Source organism: Vespula vulgaris, chromosome 7, assembly GCF_905475345.1.
Source record: "Vespula vulgaris chromosome 7, iyVesVulg1.1, whole genome shotgun sequence".
NCBI classification, from domain to species: domain Eukaryota; kingdom Metazoa; phylum Arthropoda; class Insecta; order Hymenoptera; family Vespidae; genus Vespula; species Vespula vulgaris.
The window spans coordinates 3,576,112-3,599,564 of NC_066592.1; the positions used below are offsets into that span (position 1 = coordinate 3,576,112).

Below are 23,453 nucleotides of genomic sequence, written 5' to 3' on the forward strand. Positions count from 1 at the left end.
TAAAAAAGAGTGAATATCTCCTAGAAGTATTGTAAAACGGCTATATCTTTTCCTAATGCGATTTTGACTATCAAATGACCTCTGCCAAGCGTGAATCTCAACAGAGAGATTACGATTCTGATCATTTGCAGTACACGTCCGTATTGTATATACATCTACCTATCTACATACCTATCTATCTACATATACATATGTATGTATGTAACTGCATATACACATATACATGTGGATAGGTAGACAAGGTATATGCCAGAGAAACATGTGGATCACGTATAAGCTACAAACGTAGCATGGTGAGTATCTACGTCGAATTCGATTTGACTTCGAATTAAGTTTGCATTAACTCAGCACGACCAATCACGTTGCAGAGATTATCGAAGCTTCGATTTCTATGTTCGCCTGTATTAAAATTCACAATTTCGTTCACACGTAATTACGATTTCTAACGAGCCTTATTACAACGTGTCATTCCTTATCAACGATCGAGACACGATTCTTGATTATATGTATTTAGACGATATCAAAAAGAAGAAAAAAATAAAATTGTATCCGCATGTCTATTATTTATGTATTACACGTGATAATAGAAAACGAGAAAAAGCAAATAAAGTGAAGAGTCAGAGTCGCTGTCACGTTAACCGTGAGTTTGCCGATATTTATAGTCAAATCATTTCTACGTCTCTCGAATACTTCCAATTAACGCGTTTCGAGTTTTTCAAATGTCCTCGACTTTTCCGGCTACTGGTGATTTTTAACCAATCGAGATTTCGTTCATTTGGAACACGTTCTCTTTCTCTCTCTTTCTCTCTTTATCTTGAAAACATCCTCTCATTTTCTTTTTTCTTTTAATATTTCCTTCTCGTTCCTCTTCGTCCCTTTCTCCTTTCCCTTCTTTCATTTTTCCTTTTTTTTTCAATTTCAATTTTGATAAAAAGAAAAACTTTTTTCCTTCCGTTTCAACAAAAGTGAATTTTTCATAGTTGATCGAAAATAAAGCTTAGTATTCCTTTTCGTACGTTCTGCGATCTCGAACGATCCAATTCGTAAACATTGTAGTCGAGCCATTTGAACTGCGCTTGGTTGTTTGCTTCCCAAGAGGCTTCGAAGGAAACGGTAGCGGCTGCTGTAGAGATCGCCTTGGGCAAAGAGGCCAACGAAGGATGAGGACAAGAGTCGATTGGCTCTCGAAGAAGCTGGATTCCAATACCATGGATGGACTTCTAAGCAGGCATACATCAAGACCCACTCGGACGACTACATGGGAACGTGACGCACATGGACACATGTATAGTTTCTACGTGTGCAATACCGAGAGAAAGATCTGCCCTTTTTTCCTTTTCTTTGCCATACACGACACACTTATCAACATCGCTATTGCGATCTATCTCCTTTTATTTCACGTCCTTTCTTAGAATTTTATATCCACCATCTTCGAATTCTCTATACTCATATTGATAATCGATATTAATTTTAAAGAGTCCGTCATATTGGTCTTTCTTTTTTTTCTTTACCTTCTTTTCTTCTTTTCGTTTCATCGATCTTTTTTTCTTGCGTGAAAATAAATTGTACTGTTATAATGACAGTCGATTCGTTGACCACTACGCCCGATTGTAACAATTTCGATTTATAATATCTGAGTAGAAAATGAAAAGAATTGTACTATGATACTTGATTCTTTGACAATTTCCTCCAATTGTAATTAATTCGATTGATGATATCTAATTAAAGGAAGAAAAATATTTTGAAATGTGTAATTCATGAATTATTATATTTGTTGACCGTATACCGAAACGGTACTTTCCGAAAGAAAATTATTTGAAATAATTGTTTCATTCTTTTTTTTTTTATAAGAATCGATAAAGTATTTAAGAGGATTAAATTGGAAATTAATTAAATATTTTCCAATTTAGCGATGATAATCTAGGATCAAAATAATTCACTTCCGTAAGATTTATGAGAAACGAACGTTTCTATGGTTTAAACGCGTTAGTCGGATCGACCGAGTTCATCGCGAGATTGTTGGAACTTCTCGTTTCGAGAATAGATATATCTTGAATCCGTTCTTAGAAGTCATGCGGGTCATCTCGGATATTCCCTCGACTCGGCCTTTCACCTTTTCGACTTAACAAAGGATCCCGCGGGTATTCCGATATTCTCACGAATTCTAAGATTAATGAATGCTCGACGCTATCTCCTTGCGAGTTCTCATCGTTAATTTACTACGACTAAAGGAACGGATTCTTTTTTGCTTTTCCTTTGTTCTTTTTTTATTATCTTATCTATAAAAAAAAAAACAATTGTCAAGTTTTAAGACAAAGAAGAAAGGACGATTTCTCAAAAGACATACAGAATTTCATTTTATACGTTCTATTTTTTTCTTCCTTTTCCTTTATGGATAATAAATTTTATAAATATTATCTTCTTGTCCTAAACATTTTAAATAGATAATCTCATACTTTGTTACTAAGAAGGAACTATCTCCTATCGATGATATGCGTTATTATTATTAATTATCGGTTTATACACAAACAGAAAACGGGGACGATATGCATTTCATCTTAAACAGAGGAGAAAATAAGCTCTTTTTTAGCCCGTTTCGGAGGCATCTCAAAGCAGATGTAGCACGTACTACGCTCGTTTCCCCATTAATTACGAAAGAGCTTAATCCCTCGACGCTACGACGATCCTGTTAAAAAAAATGCTCGGGAAAACGAAAACGTTCACGTTGGGGAAAAAAACTCAACCACCACGAGTTTTCATTATTTTCTTTTTTTTCTCTTTTACTTTTCTTTTTTTCTTTTCATTCATCCTCTTTCTTTTTTTTTATGCGTCAGTGAACGAAACTACGAAATAGGTATGTATATCATAAAAGTAGCTACGAATTATATACACGTAATTTGTGGAATAAATTTAGATCATTGTTGGAAGTCGAAGTAGTTGTTAACGTAAAGAGAATGTATGTGTGAAAAAGAAAGATAGAGATAGATGAATAAAGAGATTCAAGAGTGCAAATGAAATAGGCAAAATTTAAGAAAGAGTTTGGCCTTAATGGAAAATCCTGCTTGCGAATAAAACTTGACGTTATCACAGTCCTAAATACTTTTGCATTCTACCTTCGAAAATTGTCGGACCTTTCTCTTTCTGGGTTGCCTTTTAACCGAGAGTGCGAGACGTCTTTCGCGTAAATATTTTCACGGACAGCTCGTTAAGCTCCCTGCCGGTGCAACGATTTTCGAGATACATACCACCACCCTTTCAAAGATCCACTAAACGTTATTCCACTTTAAAATGAATTAACACATAATTGTAACGATAATACCAAGCTATATATAACAATAATAAAATCAATAAGTACAAATTTCGTTGGAACTCGAATAAAAGAGCTTAAAATATAAAACTCGTATTCGACGAATTTAAAAAAAGAGAGAAAAAAAATGAAACGATCAGAAGGAAATATTTTTTCAACAATGAAAATTCGCTTTAAACGCTTATTTATCGTTAATTTCTGTTACTGACGATTTCAATTATTTACATTTGCCTTTCTTCCTTTGCTCTTCTTTTTTCTTTTTTTTTGGTTGTTTTTCTCTTTCCCTTTTTTGTAATTCGCAACATCGATACTCCGAAAACGTGCGCATTCTCGCGATTCACCAGAACATAACACGATTACGTGCATCCGAACACGGGGATAACGTCGGGAATGGATAGGAACTATTTTGATTTTCGAAGAGATACCAATGACAATGAGAACGCTGACGGCGTTAGAATGTCGTGATATTGAATCAAATTATGGCTATAATGAGAGCGAACATTAACGCTCGTTCTTCGATATATCATTGATCCTTTTTTACTTCTCTCTGTCTCTCTCTCTCTCTTTTTGTTTCACTGTTTCTTTTTCACACAAACATACACACATACCTAATTTATAAGATGTCTGATATCATTCGCACACTTTTTTATTCTTAAATCGTTAATCCGTACTATGGAAATATCGCAACAATTATCTCGTTTATCATCATAATCTCAACCCATCATAATCGATGCTTGAGAAAAATGATATGTAAAGATGAAAATGATAAACATTTTGATTTTGTTCGTTCATTCGTTTGACGTTGAATTTTTTTCTTTCTTTCTCTTTTTATTTTTTTGTTTCTTTCGTTTTCTTTTTTCCGCTTCATTTCCACGACCACCAGGAAACTCGAAAGTTTCGATCGATATATCAGTATTAATAAATTTACAATAACCGTGCACCTGTTGCGGTCAACTCTCATGGAATTCGTTAATTCCGATAGAGATTTTACGATAACATGAAACATCCTTCCAACCAGTCGAGTATTCCGCTAGATTGACCGTTAAATAACGTCGACTTCGTCCGAATTTTTTATTTTTTTATCAACCACGTATATTCATTACAGTCTGTCGATTTCTCGTTTCTCATTTTAATCGGGCTAATGAATTCACGCTCGTAGTTCAAATGCCAAAAGGGGAATATATTTGTAAAGCATCGAGAGACCAATTAATCCAGTCGACGACGTCAAAAAGAGATCCCGTTTAAGCTTGTTTAACATTTCTCTGCCATTTGTTGTACAATTTGTTCGATAATTTTTTAATACAACAATTCCAAACGCCGAAATTTATCGTATTTCGCTTGCATTATTGTTCGCCAAATAACATTCCTAACAAACGATTTTCATTTTGATCGTCTAATTAATTATCCACGTTCCTTTGCGAATACGAATGCGGATAACCATTTTCACTTCTCTCGATTTGAAAACGATTAATATATAGGTCGATAATAAATTTGTTTGCGAACGATATTATAATGATATATTTTTCGATCTTAATCATGCGTCAAGTTTTTTTTTCTATTTCGATTTTTCTTCTTCTCTCGTTGGAAAGAGACACGAAATGCAAAAAAGATAACTCTCTTTATCGAAGATTTTTCCTGCGGAAAGACCGTCTAACGCGATGTTCGTGTTGTGCGATAAAATGCGTTGAGGATCTAAGAAGAGAGAGAGAGAGAGAGAGGGAACGAAGAGTAAACTTCGTAAAATTATAAGCAGATTATTTTGCTCGGCGTTACGTCGCCAACTCGTCGAGGACTTCGACGAGATTAAAAAAAAAAAAAGTAAAAGTAAAACAAATAGGAATAAAAAAAAGGAAAGAAGAATAGAGAAAAGAAAATGCAAGTGGAAGAAAAAGAAAAATACAAAAAGCATGCGAGGTAGTTTATACACGTTTTTACTCATTATTCTTGGCACGCTTAGGCGAATCCTATTACTTTTTTTGCCACTTTATTCATTCATTCATTTTCTTTATTCATTCTTCAGTCATTTTTCTTTTCTTTTTTTTTTTGGATAATCCGAACGTGTCTCACAATGGAGGACACAATTGAATACGGGCTAATGTATGAATAGTTATTGCGATTTAATAATAATAATAATAATGATAATAATAATAATAATAGTAATAATAATAGTAATAATAATAATAATAATAACAATAATAATAATAAAATGATAACGACGATAACGATAAAGAAAGCCACAATAAAACCGCAGACGTATGTACGTATGTATGTGTGCAAACGAATCGTACAATAATCATCATACGCGCATGTTTCTGAGTACTATCGTTTTAATATTAATATAATTTAAATGTATCGATATACATTCGATTTCAAATTTACTTGATTTAATAACGATGTTACATGTCGAATTTCGTAGTATTCGTATACGTATTGCGGATGATTACGTCATAATATATTAAATTCTCTGTTTACTAATGTGTGATAATCGAATAATTGGGATCAAGCGAAATGAACGATTAAATATAAGTATGTCATATTATTATTGTCAATAAAAAAGAAAAAGAAAATAAAAAAGAGAAGTGTTGAAAAAAGAAGTCAAATTCACGAGAAACAGAAAATCTTCTTTTATTTTTTGTTTGTTTTTGTTTTCTTCTCTTCTCTTTTTTTTTTGTTCTTTTTTTTTTCAAGTATGCATCCAACGACACGCTCGACCTTTCAATCGGATATTAAAAAATTTTCTCTGCTCGATATATGTATATGTACCTACCTGGCTACTGCGATAAATTTATGTAATTAAACGAAGGAGAGAAAAAAGAATGTCAATACGTTCTCTCGCGACATGTTCCCGTTCTGGGCAACAATGTTTCGCGTCGGAAAATTAAACTGCAGCGTTCCGTCCGTCGTCGGCGTACTCGATGAAAAGCGATCTATGTATATATATACGTAAGTACGTATGGACAAATGTACGTACTCACGTATGTACGTGTGTATCCTCGATTCGATCGAGCGAAAATAAAAACTTCTCGGTGAAATGCGAAAATTGAAAAAGTTTTCATTTCTGGAAGAAAAAATTTTTCTTTTTTTCTTTTTACCCTTTCGTCCGAATCTTAATCGTTATTTATACAAAAGAAGAATAAATAAAGAAAAAATGAAAAAAAAACAAATCTTAAAAAAATTTCTTTAAAAAATATTAAAAAAAGGTCTTAAAAAAATTCATTTATTTTTCAAAAGAATTAATTTATTTTTTCTTTCTTGATTATCGTTCTCCGTCAACGAACGAACAAGATAGAAAAATATATCCATGGCTTTTCGAAAGAACGTTCGTAATGCTTAATATGTTGTTCGTTTATATATGAGTTTGTGAATTTGTATGTACATGTGTGTATGTGTGTGTTCACCGTTTTATTCTAAGTAATCGCGTTTAAATTACGTTAAAAAGCGTAATGGCGTTTAGCCGGCGTTCATTTTCATTGCAAAGAGAAAGAGATTAAAAAAAATGAAAAAAAAGGGGATAGAGAGAGAGAGAGAGAGAGAGAGAGAGAGAGAGAGAGAGAGAGAGAGAAAGAGAGAAAGAGACAGAAAGATAAAGAGAGACTCATCCCAGTTTAAGATATCTTCTCTTTAACGAGTTTAATTGAGATTCCTTTATAAGGATTTATACTATAGTTGGATCAATTATAAAAGTTAGCGGTAAAAGTATGTTATGAAATAAAATGTTCATTTATATCTTTCTAATAAATTATTGTTGGAGAACGATTAAAATATCTTTGGGAGTTTCGTTTTTTGAAAATATACAAATTTTATTTTACATTTGATTAAATAAACACGGTAATGTATATAAGATCGATCGAGAATGGTAACATTTGTACTTAGAATTTTGATCAATGGATTTACGGTCGAATAACAATGAGATAAATATAGAAAAAGAATATATATAGAGAATATATAAAAAGAAATATATATATATATATATATATATATATATATATATATATATATAGAGAGAGAGAGAGAGAGAGAGAGAAAGAAAAGTAGGCGTTGAATCATTGGATCAAGAAAAATCAATGTTTTCTGACAACCTTCTGAGCTTGTAACATAGAACACATTTGGAATAAGACGACCTTTCTTTTTTTCGTTGCGAGTTGTTAAACGAACTCTCGTTCCCCTAGCAATAGCCTGGAGTCGAACAATCGTTCATCTTTTCGACACACCGTACATAAGGGAATAGTGTTAGTAAAGAAGGCAAGTGTAGTAGACATGGATAGGCAACATATGGGTGATAGCCTCTTCGCGTCTATTCTTTCTTTCTTTTTTTTTCTTTTTTTCTCTTTTTCTGTTTTACACGTATTTCCCATTTCAACGTAGGTGTATTTTTGACGTTACGCATGTGTATTATAGATACATATGTGTGTATACACGCGCATGCGTATGCGTTTCATATATATGTTTCAGAGTATTTCGAAGCCTGTGGGCATTAGAGAGAAAGAGAGACAGAGAGAAAAAAGGAGAGAGGCCGACAGAAAGACAGATAGACAGAGAGAAAGAGAAAGAGAGAAGAGAAACATAGGAAAAACAAAATTATGAGACTTGTCAGTGGGGAAAACAACGAAAGTATAAGAAGGAGGGTAAAGAAGGTGAGTATTAGAGAGGGTGGAATAGCTAGAGGGTAGGGTAGTTGTAGAAAACTTAGAAAAAGTGGAAGAAGGGTAAGATGAGGAAGAAAAGAAGAAGAAAAATTAGAAGTAGAAGAAGAAGAAGAAGAAGAAGAAGAAGAAGAAAAAGAAGAAGAAGAAGAAAAAAAAGAAGAAGAAGAAGAAGAAGACGAGGAAGAAGAGAAAGACACGAGCCATACATTCGACAAAATTCTTTTTCTTTATATCAGAAAAAGAAGAAGAAATAAAGGAAAAAGGGGAAAGTAACTGGAAAATTCCCGTAGGGCATACGTCGAAAAATCAGATAGCATTGTACTTTCTTGACTTTTTCTGCTCTTCTCTGTTTTCTCCTTTTTCTTCTTCTTTTTCTTTTTCTTCTTCTTTTTGTTATCAAAAAGAAAGAAAGAAAGAAAAAAAAAGAACATTTTCGAAGAGCATAGGATAGAAAAGTCAGACAGGACATCGTCTACTTTCGACTTTTCTTTCTCTGTTCCTTCTACGAAGTTTTTCGAAGAACGAAGATTTATTAAATATCAAAGTAAATGATTTAGTAATAGGAACAATTTATCAAATTAATATTTAATAATGAATTCGATGAGATTTTCACAGGAGAGGCCAATTATGGTTTCTTCTTCTTCTTTTTTTTCACCCCCTTTTTTCTTCGTACATTTTTTTTCGATCATTCTCTATACTTCTTTTTTATTTATCCTTATTTTTTTTGAATTTTTATTTTTTCCTTCGTCTTTTCTTTTCAATGGAAAATTCACTTATCGCGGTGAAATAAAAGGGAAAGAACTTTTCTTTGTTCTCTTTACATCGAGACACGAAGAGAGCACGGTGCTGGGGATGATGGTTAGCAACACTCGCTAGGTTCCTCAAAAAGCATAACACGCTTAACCCTCCTCTCTCTTTCTCTCTCTTTTTCTTTTTCTCTGTCTCTCATAGCACGTCTAACGAAAGAAGGTACCTTCAACCACTTACAGTGTGCACGTTTCTACACAAAAGACCATTCAGCTTTTTATTATAACGTCTTCGAGGAAAGCAGAGGTAACCTGCTAGATCTCCTTACTAAGATTTATGAGTTTGTAAAAAAAAAGAAAAAAAAAGTAGGAAAAAAAAAGAAAAAAACGACGACAGGTTCATAAAGTGTTGCAATCTATGATATTTAACAACTTATTTTTTATCTGTGAGAATTACTCATATCAAATTTCTCGTAAGATCGTCAGGATGATATATTAAAGGTGATCAAAACTGCAAATACTTTTCCTCATAAATGTTAAATAATTTTTAATCATTTGTCTAAGAAAGATACGTGTATATGAGTATACGACATGTGTCTGTAAGTGAAAAGGATATATAAAAATTTTTATTGTAAATCCTTCTCTGAAATTCTTGCCTGATAAAAAATTCAATTGGAACGAGTAAATACATAATATATTTTATCGTCCTATTTCTTTTTTTTTTTATCTCTAATCGATATGTTCAATCGATTAATTAATTATTGGTACCTTTCTCTTTTCGATTTTCGAATCACGTAATCCAGGCTATGATATCTTTCGTAATTAAGTTTATTTTATTATCCATGAATGTGGATTTTCGAACGTGGCGAATTTACGTATGAACGTAAAAAATAGGACATGCATATACGAATAGGATGACTTCTTTTTTCGAGTAGAACGACGATCGTGGATAAATTTTCTATCCCGTAATGGAAAAGGTGAGAAAAGAGAGAGAGAGAGAGAGAGAGAGAGAGAGAGAGTGAAAGAGAGAAAGAGAGAGGTAGAGAGATGCAAGATACTTTATTAAAGAAAAATTCGGGTCGTCTAGACAAAGCAGAGAGATGATAAAGAGAGAGAGAGAGAGAGAGAGAGAGAGACAAAAAAGTCGATATGCAACTTAACACACATAACAGAAGCAAGGCCCTTCGAGAGTTTAGAAGAAAGTTACATCTTAGGAAATCATGCAATTTTAATATAAACAACTTCGTTCGTAAAATGATGTTGAGAGTTGGTCAGGAAAGTTCCTTTTACATCCTTTGCTCCTTGAGTATATCCCCGTTCTACATATTGCACTCCTTGTGCATTAGTAAACTTTCTGAAATTTTCCCCAAAAGTATAATGCAATAGTCATAAATAATTTATGTTAATGTCATATAATGGATACGTTTATATTACCAGAAGGAAATTTTTAGAAAAATATTTAGGAAACTTTTTAATTCGTAATCAAATCATTTTTTGTTTTGTTTTAACGTTAATAAATAGTTAATATATAAATTGAAAAGATTTCACATGAGTAATAATAAATTAAAAGACTTTTAAATTGTATAAATAAGTACTTATATATCTAGATATTTCTCCATTTTTATATATTAATCATTACGATTACTACAATTTTTACAATTATTGTTATTATTATTATTATTATTATTATTTTTATTTTTATTATCGTTGTCGGAATGTAATTTTCTTGAGATTACGTGTATTATAACTCGACTGTAAATCAGGGAAAAGGAATTAGAGTGAGAAGCGAGAAAGATTGTAGAAGCGAGAGAACTTTAACTACGAGCGTTGTCAGTGGGAAGAGACATATAGAACGTGTAAGAGAGCTTGGACCCGTAATTAGCGAAAGGGTTCATGAATGTTTTACGGTGGAATCGTCCCTACGGCAAAAGAGAAAGATATATCTTCGTATTCAAAGTGTGTCTCGAGTCTAACAGAAAGAGAGAGAGAGAGAGAGAGAGAGAGAGAGAGAGAGAGACTGGAACACAACTTGTACGGACGGTTTCTGCGTGAACCATTGTCTTCTCTTATTGTTATATATGAAGCAAATGAAGAAGAGAGAGAGAGAGAGAGAGAGAGAGAGAGAGAGAGAGAGAGAGAGAGAGATAAATGCAGATAGAAAGAAAGGTAGAAAGAAAGAAAGATAGAAAGAAAGAGACAGATAGAAATAGAAAGATAAAAAGATAGAAAGAGAGAGATACAGATAGAGATAGAGAGAGAAAGAGAGAAAGGAATAAAGATAAAGAGATATCATCCACGTAGGAGGTAGCACATGTGACCAACTTTCAAGCGAGTTAGATAAAAAACTTCCTTGCCTAGAATTTTCTATAAGGAAGAGAGAACACAGTTTACGAAAGAAGATATGCGACAGATGCCGCTTTACGCGTTTAGAATCTCGTCTCGGTGGAAAACTTTGTTTGTCATTGTACCTGGGTGACGTAAAATTTATTCACTCGTCGTCACACTTGGAATCTTAAGTTTTCTTTAAAAGGAATCTTTTCGTTTTGTTTTATTTTTATTTATTTGTTGATTTTTTCTTTTAAAGACGAAACAATAAAAAATTATAAAAATGGTACGTTTAGAAGAAGATAACGAAAATAAAGAAATGAAATTATAAATTATTATTCATTTCGTTCTAACTTCTTTCTTATCTTTTCTTTTTTCCTTTTTAAACACATAAATAAATCATGAATTATTATTATTCGTTTCATTCTAATTTCTTTCTTCTTTTTTTTTCTCCTTCTCCTCTCTCTTATTACTCGATCAAAGTGAGTATGACGACGTCAGACATTACGTAAGCACGTAACACCCACGTGAAAACCATTTTTATTCCATTTTAAACTTTCTCACGGGAGGGTTCTCCTCGTATAATTACAGATGCATAACTTAACCGCTTGCTTTGTCGCCGGAAACTCGATTAATTGTCGACTCGAGGACAACGTGTTCTGGTCGTTAAAGTCGAACGGAAAATTGAAATCCTTATTTCAGTGAATATCGAACATTTCTGGTCGACATTATATTTTCTATGTTCTTTTTATAAGTAATATACATTACTTTTATATAGGGAATATAATTACATATTAAATTAGATGATGTGCAATCTGCTTTTTATAGACACTTATAATATTTTATATCTATCTGATATATCTTTCTGTCTCTTTAACTTTTCAAATCGAATATAAAAAATTGCTAGAAAGTTTAATAATTATTATATTTTCGTAATTCGTTAGAATGATAGCCTTTATGTGCTCGCTATATACTTTTTTCCTTTCTCTTTTTTTTTTTTTTAAAAACTACAAATACGAGGAAAAAGAGTTTCATCATAATGTAGAGCCATGAATATTGGAAGATCTTATCGTTATTATATACTTTCTGATATCCGTCCTCTCGCCATCGGAAAAGATGTGGGCGATAACGAAGCTGTCAGTTTATCGGGCATCACGTAGGCTATCTGATAATAATTGAAGATGATATTAAAGAAAATGAGGCTATCATTCTCTTCTCTCTTATTTTTTTTTTTTCTTTTATATAGACATCGATATAATATATGCGCATATGATAAATAAATGCAATATATACGCGTGCACGTTAATATTCAAAGAATTTTTACGTTATAGAAGATCCTTTACGATCCTAAATATAAAAAGTATTTTACGATCTAACGTAATCAAAAAATTTTACCCCCATCTTAAACTGAGATTTAATGATGTTATTTATATTACGTGATATTTTAGACTAAAAAAGTATATTATTTCTATAATAAATTATATTTTTGATTGTATAATATATAAAAAGGCCAATATGTTATTTTATGTCCTTTGATGTATATATATGCACACCTATATAATTTGGTACAAACACACACAGACACACACACCAAAGTAATATACGTAATATAATTACACTCATCTAAAATTTGAAATTTCCCTTGCCGCTTGACCTGCCAAAAAGATGAAAAAGAAAAAAAAAGTATGCATACGATGATCTATCCTTTCATACCAAAATCATTTGCAAAAAAAATTTTTTTCATCAGTTCAATCGTCTCACGAGATATTCCAATTTTTCGAGATAAATGAGACAGCCTTTATATATTTAATAAACATATACATCTCTCTTTCTCTCTTTCACTGTGTGTGTTATAAAATTTAAAAAGGATAACGAAGTAGATGGTAATCGGAGATCGATTAAACTGAAATATAATTTTCAATATCGGCTGATTTCTATCGGCAATTGCGATTGAATTTATTGAAAGCAATATCAAGAGAAGAATAATTATTGTAACGTTATCTGGAAAATCAGAAACTTTATAATATCCACTTTTCACTGAAATCCTCTCTCTCTCTCTCTCTATTCTTTGTATCCAACGATATATATCTCAAATTATTTTCTAGTTTGCGGTGAACGTAATGACACTCGCTAAGCGAATAATACATTATTACACACACAAAACAACATGGTGAACACGAAGGAATTTGATTTAAAGGTTTCGAAATTACGTAATGCGTGTCAATAAAATATAAAAGAATGGTGAACGAAGGGATGAGTGATTTTATCGAATCGAGTCATTCATTAAACGTTATCACCTATATTTCCATCAATCTCGTTCACCCACCCCTACATGCCGTGCCACCCTTCCAATCTTTTCCGAAACGATGACGAGATACGAATAATTGATTTTTTCGTTTCGTCGACTTAATTTAAAATGTAAATCATCGCGAATTCGCTTTTCACGTTCTTTACATACAAAACTCGTATTTCGTTTATTGAAATTCGCTGATTTGTCAAATCAGCCGGTATCAGAGATCAATAACAATAGCAGTTGCGTGGAAAATTCAGCGGGGTTTGTTTGCATGTAGGTCATGCCCACCGAACGACCACGTTTCGTCTCTACGCATGTCCACGCATAAATCTATATATACACACCTACATTCATATATATATATATATATATATATATATATATATATATATATATTGAACGGATATTCAGTATCGTAAAACAGATAATGTCACATATATAGTGAAACCAGAACTCTCTGACGAAACATCGAATCCTATCGTGTCATTGAAACTCGATGAAATACATGGTTTGAAAAACAAATAATTAATTCATAATTTTAATGTATTATATTATATTATATTATTTTATCTTATTTTATTTTATTTTATCTTTTGTTCATTGCTCTTCGTTCTTTTCTTTTTTAAATTCTCGCTTTAACGTGAATACGAATACGAATACGAATTTACAGGTGTATAAAGCATGGGAAAATTTTAGCGTGTAAGACGTAACTATAACTATGTGAAAACATTTCGAGCATATAGTTACAATACATATACGCATGCAAATGTTCGAATAGGTAAGGAAACTTATGGCACGAGTTAACATTTCGGTTCAACATTCGCGTCTCATTTCATTTGGGGAGATCTCGTTTCAAGATAATGAATAAACCCCAGAGAATTTCAACGCTAATGCATTGCGTCTATGCGTTCGTATATCGTCGTTGCGTGTTGCAACTAGCGAGTAAATTCGAAACTTGTCTTGTTTGTTTTAAACAAAGTCAAATAACTTTAATAACGAACGAAGGAGACGATAGATATTATCTCGCATTAGAATAAGATGAATAAATTTTGACGGTCCTTCAAGAAAAATTTATATCGTTTTCATTTCGAGAAAGAAAAAGAGAGAGAGAGAGAGAGAGAATAAAAAAATAAACAATAAAAGAAAGAAATGAAAGGAAACAAGAAAAAAAAGAAGAAAAAGGTGATAAAAAAGGTGAGAAAAAAAGGATCACCATTATAGTCGACATTTATCGAAATATTACCGTGGATTACAATATCCCTACGGTTATGCTTGAACTCTAGCCACGGAATCAATGCACAAAGCGATATCAGAGATATAGACCTGGCCATTATTTACGCCTAGGCCAAGCTAGGCCATGACCTGGACCACCAATGTTGGACATAACCGTTGAATCTGACCGAGAGGATGGCCTTTAAAAGATGAAGATATATGTATTGTCTATGTATGTGTGTATTTGTATGTGCGAGTGCACGTGTATTCCTTCCTCCGATCTATGGGACTCTATAGAAAAATGAAAAGTCACCGGTTTTCAATTTAATTTTCTGCTTCGTAATCGACAAAGATAGTTCATTCCGATATATCGATTCTAAAGATCAAGGTCAAATTAGTATTACTTTCCCAAAAGCACGTGTCGTAATCCTTACGATAGATTGTAGATAGCTTATGAGCAATAGTAAATAATTTATAATAACTTTAATAATACTTTTGATTGTCAATCAAAAAATTTCCATTTTAAAACCGACATCTCGTTATCGAGCAATCCTTTTTTGTTCATATCTACTTAGACTTTTTTAAGCTCTTCCTATTAAATCCTCTCTGTTTGGACAGACTATATAGGATTTACGAAAAGTTAATAATTTATGCGGGAGATTAAAATGTAGTTATACGGTAAGTCAACGAACAAATGTCGCTTTAAAACCGACAACTATTATCGAGGAACCCCTTTCTTGCTTTCTCAAACTCCTACGAATCCTAGGATCTCTATCTACATTAAATTTTCGATTTATTATTGATCCTTTCTTGTTCCTTCCTCGTCATACATTCTCCTTAGACGATCTTCTTTCTGGCTGATTAGAAAATGATTCGAATCAACGTATCGAAATATACATAAACATAAATACATAGATAGATAGATACGCATATATAGCGAACACATATCGTATGGCCATAATTCGGAATGGTCTATTATAGTCAGCAAATTACGTACCTCGTAAACAGCCCCGAGTGGCATGGCGAGGCAGGCAACCATAAGGTCGGCGAAGGCCAAACTCACGATTAAATAATTTGCTACGGATCGTAGGTTCCTTTGCATTTGGATCACCGCTATTACGAACAAATTCCCTGAAACATATGCAAATATTAAGGAGTGTTAAGATTCTCTCACGTTTATAAGCGTCAAATCAAATAATCTAGATGTATTAGATGTATTAAGGTAGTACATATACGAGCGTGTCCTTCGAGCGCCCTGGTCGACTAGGTCACCGACAGAATCTCATTGGGAGTCGAGACGTTTTACGTGTATTTACTATATTGCTACTCGACACGTTAAAACGTTGCAATATATTTTTCTTTGTCCTTCTTTCTTTCTCTCTCTCTCTCTCTCTCTCTCTCTTTCCTTACTCTTTTCTCTTTTGGTGTGTGTATGTGTGTGTTCTTTTTTTATTAACACACTTTATCCTTCTCTCTGTCTCTCTCTCTTTCTCTTTCTCTCTCTCTCTCTCTCTCTCTCTCTCTCTCTCTCTCTGTTCTTTCTTTCTTTTTTTTTTATCAACACACTCGGTCGGTCGATATCGAAACGCGAAGAAATTCTCGTAGATTTTCTCACGTCGTCCTGCTTTCTCGTTGATGGAAAAGTCGACGGATAATGTGGATGCTTTTTTGATCTTCGAGATCGAAATAGACGATTCGTCTTTTATTTTCTTTTTTTAGAAAAAAAAAATAATCAGGCAGAGAGAGAGAGAGAGAGAGAGAGAGAGAGAGAGAGAGAGAAAGAGAACATGATCTACTTTAAAAAACAATAGAATTGAATCTGTATAAACTGGACTGAAAATAGCAATATGTCCAATGATTTGTTAAAGAGGATTTCGAGAAGATACGAATCGTCCTACGTTATACGATATATATATATATTGTATATATAATTTGACATTTAAGTGTGTGGGTGTATATATATATACACTTAAATGTATATATGTGTGTATGTATATACAAATTTCTCAATATGATACAAATTGATATTCCAACGGTCTTTAGAAGCAGAAACCACGTTTATAGTTCTAACAAAGCATTCAATGGTAAACCCGGTTGGAAGTTGGCCGATTAATTAGGATCTCGGAAAATCGAGTAATTAAGCTTTATAAATTATAGGACTTGAAAGTTAATTTCATAGTCAACATCGTCAAAACGCGTTACCCTGGTAGATGTGGCTCATTATTATCGTTCATGTATTTATAAGTACATACGAATAGTTAGATATATATTTGTTTTAACGAAAGCAAAAAGAATCATTTACGTTTACTTTTTATGCATCTATATATAACTGTATATCTACATGTAACTATAAATAAAAATGATTTATTTCGTTAATTAAACGTTCGGACATTCTCTCTCTCTCTCTTTCTCTCTTTCTCTCTCTCTCTCTCTCTCTCTCTCTGTGTCTCTCTTTGCTTTCCTCTTCAATGTTATATAACGTATTAACTCTACATGCAATACATGCTATATGCAATTATCACGATAAATAATCGATAAAAGAAAAGTTGCTGACGATGGAACAAAGAAACGTAATGTACGTCATGATAATAAAATTGATCCTTTCGCGCGTTTGGACGATTCTAAATATGCGAAGCACGCGATGTTATGAAATCGTGCTTATACACCGTGACAGGAATATCGATGTTAGTATTTTCTGCGCGAATTACGGGCAAACTCGAATGGAGATTGAATGAAAATCCTATTCCATTCTTACTCTTTTTATCTTTTCGATGTATCTTTGTCATCGTGTCGCGATCTCTTTCTGTCTCTCTCTCTCTCTCTCTCCCTTTCTATATCTCTTTCTGTCTCTTTCTCTTTCATTTTGCTACACTTTACAATTTATTGGAAAAAAGAGAGAAAAGAATTTATTAATTGTAAATGAACGAGAGTGAATGAGAGATGCGTTATTCAAAATTTCGTTTCAGTATTCATGGATAAAAAACAATGTAATCGAATGTAGCAATTTTTTGGGTACAGGGAGAACTCGCGAATGAAAACAAAAAAAAGGAGAGAAAATGAAAAAAAAAAGAGATGAAATAATCTCGTCGAAACTTCATATACGTACATGTATATTATGTCTTCTTACTATATATATGCATTCTTACTATATATGTTGCATACTATGCAAGATATACATAATAACAAATAGGTCAACTGTAAACAACGGAAAATGATTTCGCGAAAAGCACCTGAAAGGTACCGTTCACGTTCCGTTACTCGTATAAAACTGTTACCTATCCTCATTCACTCAACCTGTTTTGTATCATTCGAGAGTTTCTCGTTTTATAATATTTTTATATTAACATTCAAATAATTGTGAACGGGTAACTATACATGCATATCTTATACTATAATATTTCGGAATAATTTGTTAGTCATACAATATATTCGACGAATTCGCAATCCTAAAGTTGTTTTGCATTATTATTTTCCTCCATTCGAGCATTGGAGAACTATTTCGGAATACAAGACGATAGAAATTCGTATTCCCTCTTCCATAGAAGTAAATGGAAATTCAAAAACAAAAACGGGAAAATAGAACGGAAACGTACAAGAATAAAAGAGAGAGAGAAAGAGAGAGAGAGAGAGAGAGAGAGAGAGAGAGAGAGAGAGAGAGAAGAGTAAGTGCATTTTGCCTTAAATTTTAACCGGTAATGTGGTACACGCTTCAAGAGATTCTTCGTTTCGTACTTCAATATAATAACAATAAGTTTATCCTCGTAGTCCAACTTAATTTACTAGAATATTTTAATAACGAAAAATTAGTCCAGAAATAAGCAAATATATATATACATTTGCTTATATATATGTGTGTGTGTGTGTGTGTGTGTGTGTGTGTATGTATTAGAGTATACAGGCTGGGTAGAAAGTTTCTAAATTATTTGAAGAATCGATTACTCTTATTCGAGACTTTTCAGATTAATTTTCCATTTTTTTTTTCAGATTATCAAATTACCTTGTAAAACTATTAAGTCTAAAAAGTATCAAATAAAAAAGTAATTGATTTTTAAAATCACTTAGAAACTTTCTTTTTTATTTTTTTTTGTGGCTCACCATCTGTATACATATAATGATGGAATGAGTGTAGGATTACCGAGCTAAACCAAGACAATCCGGATTTTCGATTCTTCTTTTTCTTTTTCTATTTCTTTTTCTCGTTCAACTTATCGACCATAATCCACGAGATACAAGGATTATCGGCTCGTCAGTTTCTCCTTCGACATCTATGTATGATCGCACGTGTCTCTCGTAATCGATCCTTCGGAAGCGTGATATCGAAGAAGATATACCTGGGGCGAGGTAAAATAGTATACGTGATACAATTTCCGTTCTTCCTACTCATGCTTTTCACCTAGATACATACATACGTACGAAATCGAGTTTACAGAGTTTTGAAATGTTATGGTCGTGCTAAAGGACGATATGCAATGTATCATTGATTAGATTCACCGGAGTATCATCTTACTAACTTGGACATTTTAATTTTACATGAAACTTAGCGAATATGTAGACCACATCGAACCTACGTAAGGAACAATTTTGAAATTTCAAATATCAAAGTTGTATCACGTTCGAAGAGCTATTAAACTACGAGAGCTATCAAAGAGAGAGAGAGAGAGAGTGAGAGAGAGAAAGAGAGAGAGAGAGAAAGAGAGAGAAATGTGTGTGTGTGTGTGTCTATATATATATATAGACATAGAAATATTAATGCATTTCATATTTGATAATAAAAAAAGTTTATAAAATCGAATTATTTATAAAACATTTAAATTATTAATTAATGTATATACATTACATTAATTATTGTATATCTACATATGCATATATAGATGTATAAAAGATAGAACGTAAGATCGCTGAATAATAAAATAGCACTAAAAATGGCGTTTTTATTTTCACATTTTAAGATCGTTCATAATGTCGTAAGGGGTGTTCAATGATTCGTCGCCATGTCGTTTATTTTCCTCGCACTTTAAGCTTCGCTTTACCACATTTTGGACATGACAAAGTGTCCTCATTCGTGCACGTCCAAAGGCAAATATGTATGTATACACATTTTTAGAAGGCCCTTATCCTCTCGACTCTTAAGTCACTTCTACCACAGCTGAAAGTAAAAATGCCAACGTAACGCGTTTCTTGAATGGATTGAAGACGTTCTATTTAAGCGGTCACGTATTTCATTTAAATTAAACGTTGCTACAATGCCGGTTATTTATTTATTTGTTTATTTAATTTTTGTATATTCATATACAACTTTCCTTCGTTTCATTCCTTCTCTTCTTTTCATTTTATTTCACGTTTATTTATTTACGCACATATTTTATGTTATACCTGCGTGCGCGACAATAGAGAAAGAAAATAATATCAAAGAAAAATGGTAGATACGTCGAATCGATTTATAACCGTGAAAAAGTAACAATTCGTCAATCTCAAACAACATACATATATTTCTTTCCTTTTTCATGACATAATTGAAACGAATATGACACTTGCTTGTTTATAGTTACGTCCAATTTTCCATACATAATTTATAGGTCATTTCTAGTGATTAAGTTTGCAAATTCACGATCCAGGGCTTTAAAAGTTTCGTCTTTTTCTTTTGGCGAGATTCCAACGAGTATTTTTAACCTGCTCTTTTCTTTCTCTCTCTTTCTGTCTGTCTTTTTTTCTTTCTTTTTAGAAGCAAGCTCATAACGATATTTGCTAGAATAAAGAGAACCTCTTGATCGGAGTCTACTCTAGTCCGTGATGCATACCATTTTCTTTCTAAGATTCGTCGAGGCTTTCATATAAAAATTTTCAAATCGGTAAGGAGTTTCGGGGTATAGAAAAAGAAAAAAAGTAAAAAAAAAAGAAAAAGAAACGAAAAGAAAAAAAGAAAAGAAAAAGAAAAAACTTTGGTCGGTCATGCATTATTAATGAGGGTAATACTTCTTGAACGATATCGTGGTGTGCCCATCTTACAGAAAATATTCCTCTCCTTGAAGTAGTCTCTCTTAGATCGTAAGTATACAAAAGGAGAAGAAAGATGAGATATTACGCGTTATAATATCGGCCAACTAACTGCTTGTTTTTCCTACGCTTTGTTATCGCATTTTGCCCGCGTCGATAAATTATTAAATCTTTTATGGACGAACAAAAGTGTACATATAAGTCGGAATAATTATTACTCGATCTTTCGTAGAAACACTTTGGTAAAATATATTTTACGTGTAATATTAAATACGTTAGAGATGTTAGCTTTTGTACGTGAAAGCTGATTGGCTTTTACAAAATATACGTATCATAAGGAAATGACGGGAAAACACCATTGCAGAATATATTAGCTTAGTTATTCTGTTTTCTTTTGATTAAAATTTCATTTATTAATATTTTGTACACCCACCAGAAAAATAACATAATAACTCGAGCTATAATAGTTGACAAAACGATCGATCCCTTTTGCTAATAGGATATATTATTATTAGGAAGTGTATACGCTTTTAAAAATGATATCAAACTGTAGCTATTGGAAACAGTGATAATAATACGTTCTCGTTATTACGAACAATTTGACAATATCTTTCAACGAGTTAATCTTTTTATATATGGGTATCTATCTATTTATTTTCTATATATTTAAATTTATATATATTTTTTTCCAATATGTAACAAACAATATCTTGCAAACAGTAAATGTTCAAAAATGCGAGATAGGTATCTATATGTAAAATGTCAATATGTAATAATATCTACATGTAATAATATCTATGTGTAATAATATCTATATGTAATAATATCTATATGTAATAATATCTATATGTAATAATATCTGTATCTAAATATTGGAAATAAATATATGTAGATCGATCCGTTTTACTGGACGATTTTAAATAACTATGTTTGAATAAATTTTAACAGTGCAATTAAATATTCAATAATGCGTAAAGATAAAGATATATGTGATAAGGTAAAAAAAAAAGAAAGAAAAGGAAATTAGCACAAAATACAATTTATGATTAGTAGTTAAGTATTTGTCGTATTTTTTTGTAAAGAACGTACACAAATTTTCTATATTTCTGTATGTACGCAATCTGATCAATTTATTTAACATGAAAATAAAAAAATAAATAAGTATTATATTTATGATATATATATTTTATTTATCGTATATTTTAATAGGATTATTTATGATGTATTTAAAAAATATATGTCAGGGTAGATAGGTACTTATTATAAATTATAATCCATGATTGACTGATATTCTTATATATTTATGTACACATACACACACACATATGTGTGTGAATAAATGATAGATTTAAATATGTTCAAAGTTAATTATTTATTAAAATCATATAGTAAAATATAGGGATATTTTGATTTTGTAAATAAGTTTTGTTATAGAGAAACAAGTAAGCGTATCGGTATGCAGGTCGGTAGGTCGAGAGTAGGGAGAAGTATTTAATACGATAGCGATTACCCGCGTCACTGTCGTTGACAGATTATACGCGGTCGAAGCGTGTCAGGTTTAAATTGATCACCCGTTATGCTCGCGCGCACATATAGATGTGTCAGTTGGGTAGTGTATGTTAGTAAGACGAACCATCGACTACGACTACGACGACGACGATGACGACGACGACGACGACGACGACGACGACGACGACGACGGCGACAACGACGACGTCGTTATCTCGTAACCCTCGACATAGGCATCGACTCTACCACGATTCAAGGGACTCTCTCTTAAATCTTGAGCTTTTACAACCGATGATAATGATAACAGCAATATGTCAGCTATGATCAAAAAAAAGAAAGAATGATTATATCAAAGGAAGTTTGATGTTATTTGAATTTTTTCCTTTTTTATTCTTTTATATATATATATATATATATATATATATATATATATATGTAGATATATCGAATGCAAATTGATAATAATAATTTTATTTCATAGATATCTAAGTGAATATACAATGTATATTATATATATATATATATATATATATATATATATATATATATATATATATATTAGATATAGATTTGTAATAAAATATTTTTTATATATAATTTTTGCAACAATTTAAAATAAGTAAATTAATATTTTTCATTTATGTAGATTAATTTAAATATAAACAAAATGTTAGTATCAAAAGCTTTTCAATTTTTCCTTTGAATGATTCATTAAAATCGATTCTAACGTCGTGTGGTCGTTAGAATAGAAAATTTCTAATTTTCGAAGTAACTTCAAAGGACAAGTATATTTAATAATTTATCGACGCCTATGAGAAGTAGTTATGCTTATAACTATACACACATATATACATACACACATACATATATCGAGATGAGGAGGGTTGTAAGATGGTCGTGTATAGGTATATATATATGTATATATATATATATATATAGTTTCAGTGGAGGAATGACGATTAATGGTCGTGATGGTTTCGAAATCAATTATGCTACCGATACATCCACCGACCTCGAGTTAACGGCTTCGCTACCCAGTTCGTTTAACAAGTAACTATCAACGCGCTAATTTCAATCGGTTGTTCGCCGGGCTTATTAGTTATTACATCGTTGCTGAGAATTACCGAACGCATATATCATCAAGAGTGATTGAGGAAGAAAATCATAAGGGATCCGTCATTTTCAAGAAGTTACGTGTCGGATCAAATTTGGATGTATGCAGGATATGCGATCTTAATAGGAATCGTTTCAAATGATATCATTTGTAATTTTTATATAATTTCTTTTCTTTTTTTTTGGACAGACTATAACTACTTATAGAATATACGATAAATTGCGAGTTTGCTTGGTACTTATAAAAAAAAATTTATTTACTTACATATCATAGAAAAATCGTCGAAGAACACGCTTGTACTATGTAA

At 32.1% G+C, this 23,453-nt stretch overlaps 1 protein-coding gene across 3 annotated transcripts in view; it reads right to left on the minus strand.

The window, feature by feature from the left end:
• The window catches only part of LOC127065163 (5-hydroxytryptamine receptor-like), a 107,082-nt gene that overhangs the window by 39,072 nt on the left and 44,557 nt on the right, over positions 1–23,453 (minus strand). For all 3 annotated transcript variants that reach the window (XM_050997158.1, XM_050997159.1, XM_050997157.1), the window contains exon 4: positions 15,527–15,660. In XM_050997158.1, coding sequence (XP_050853115.1) covers positions 15,527–15,660 — 134 coding nt within the window. The remainder of the gene's footprint in view (positions 1–15,526; positions 15,661–23,453) is intronic.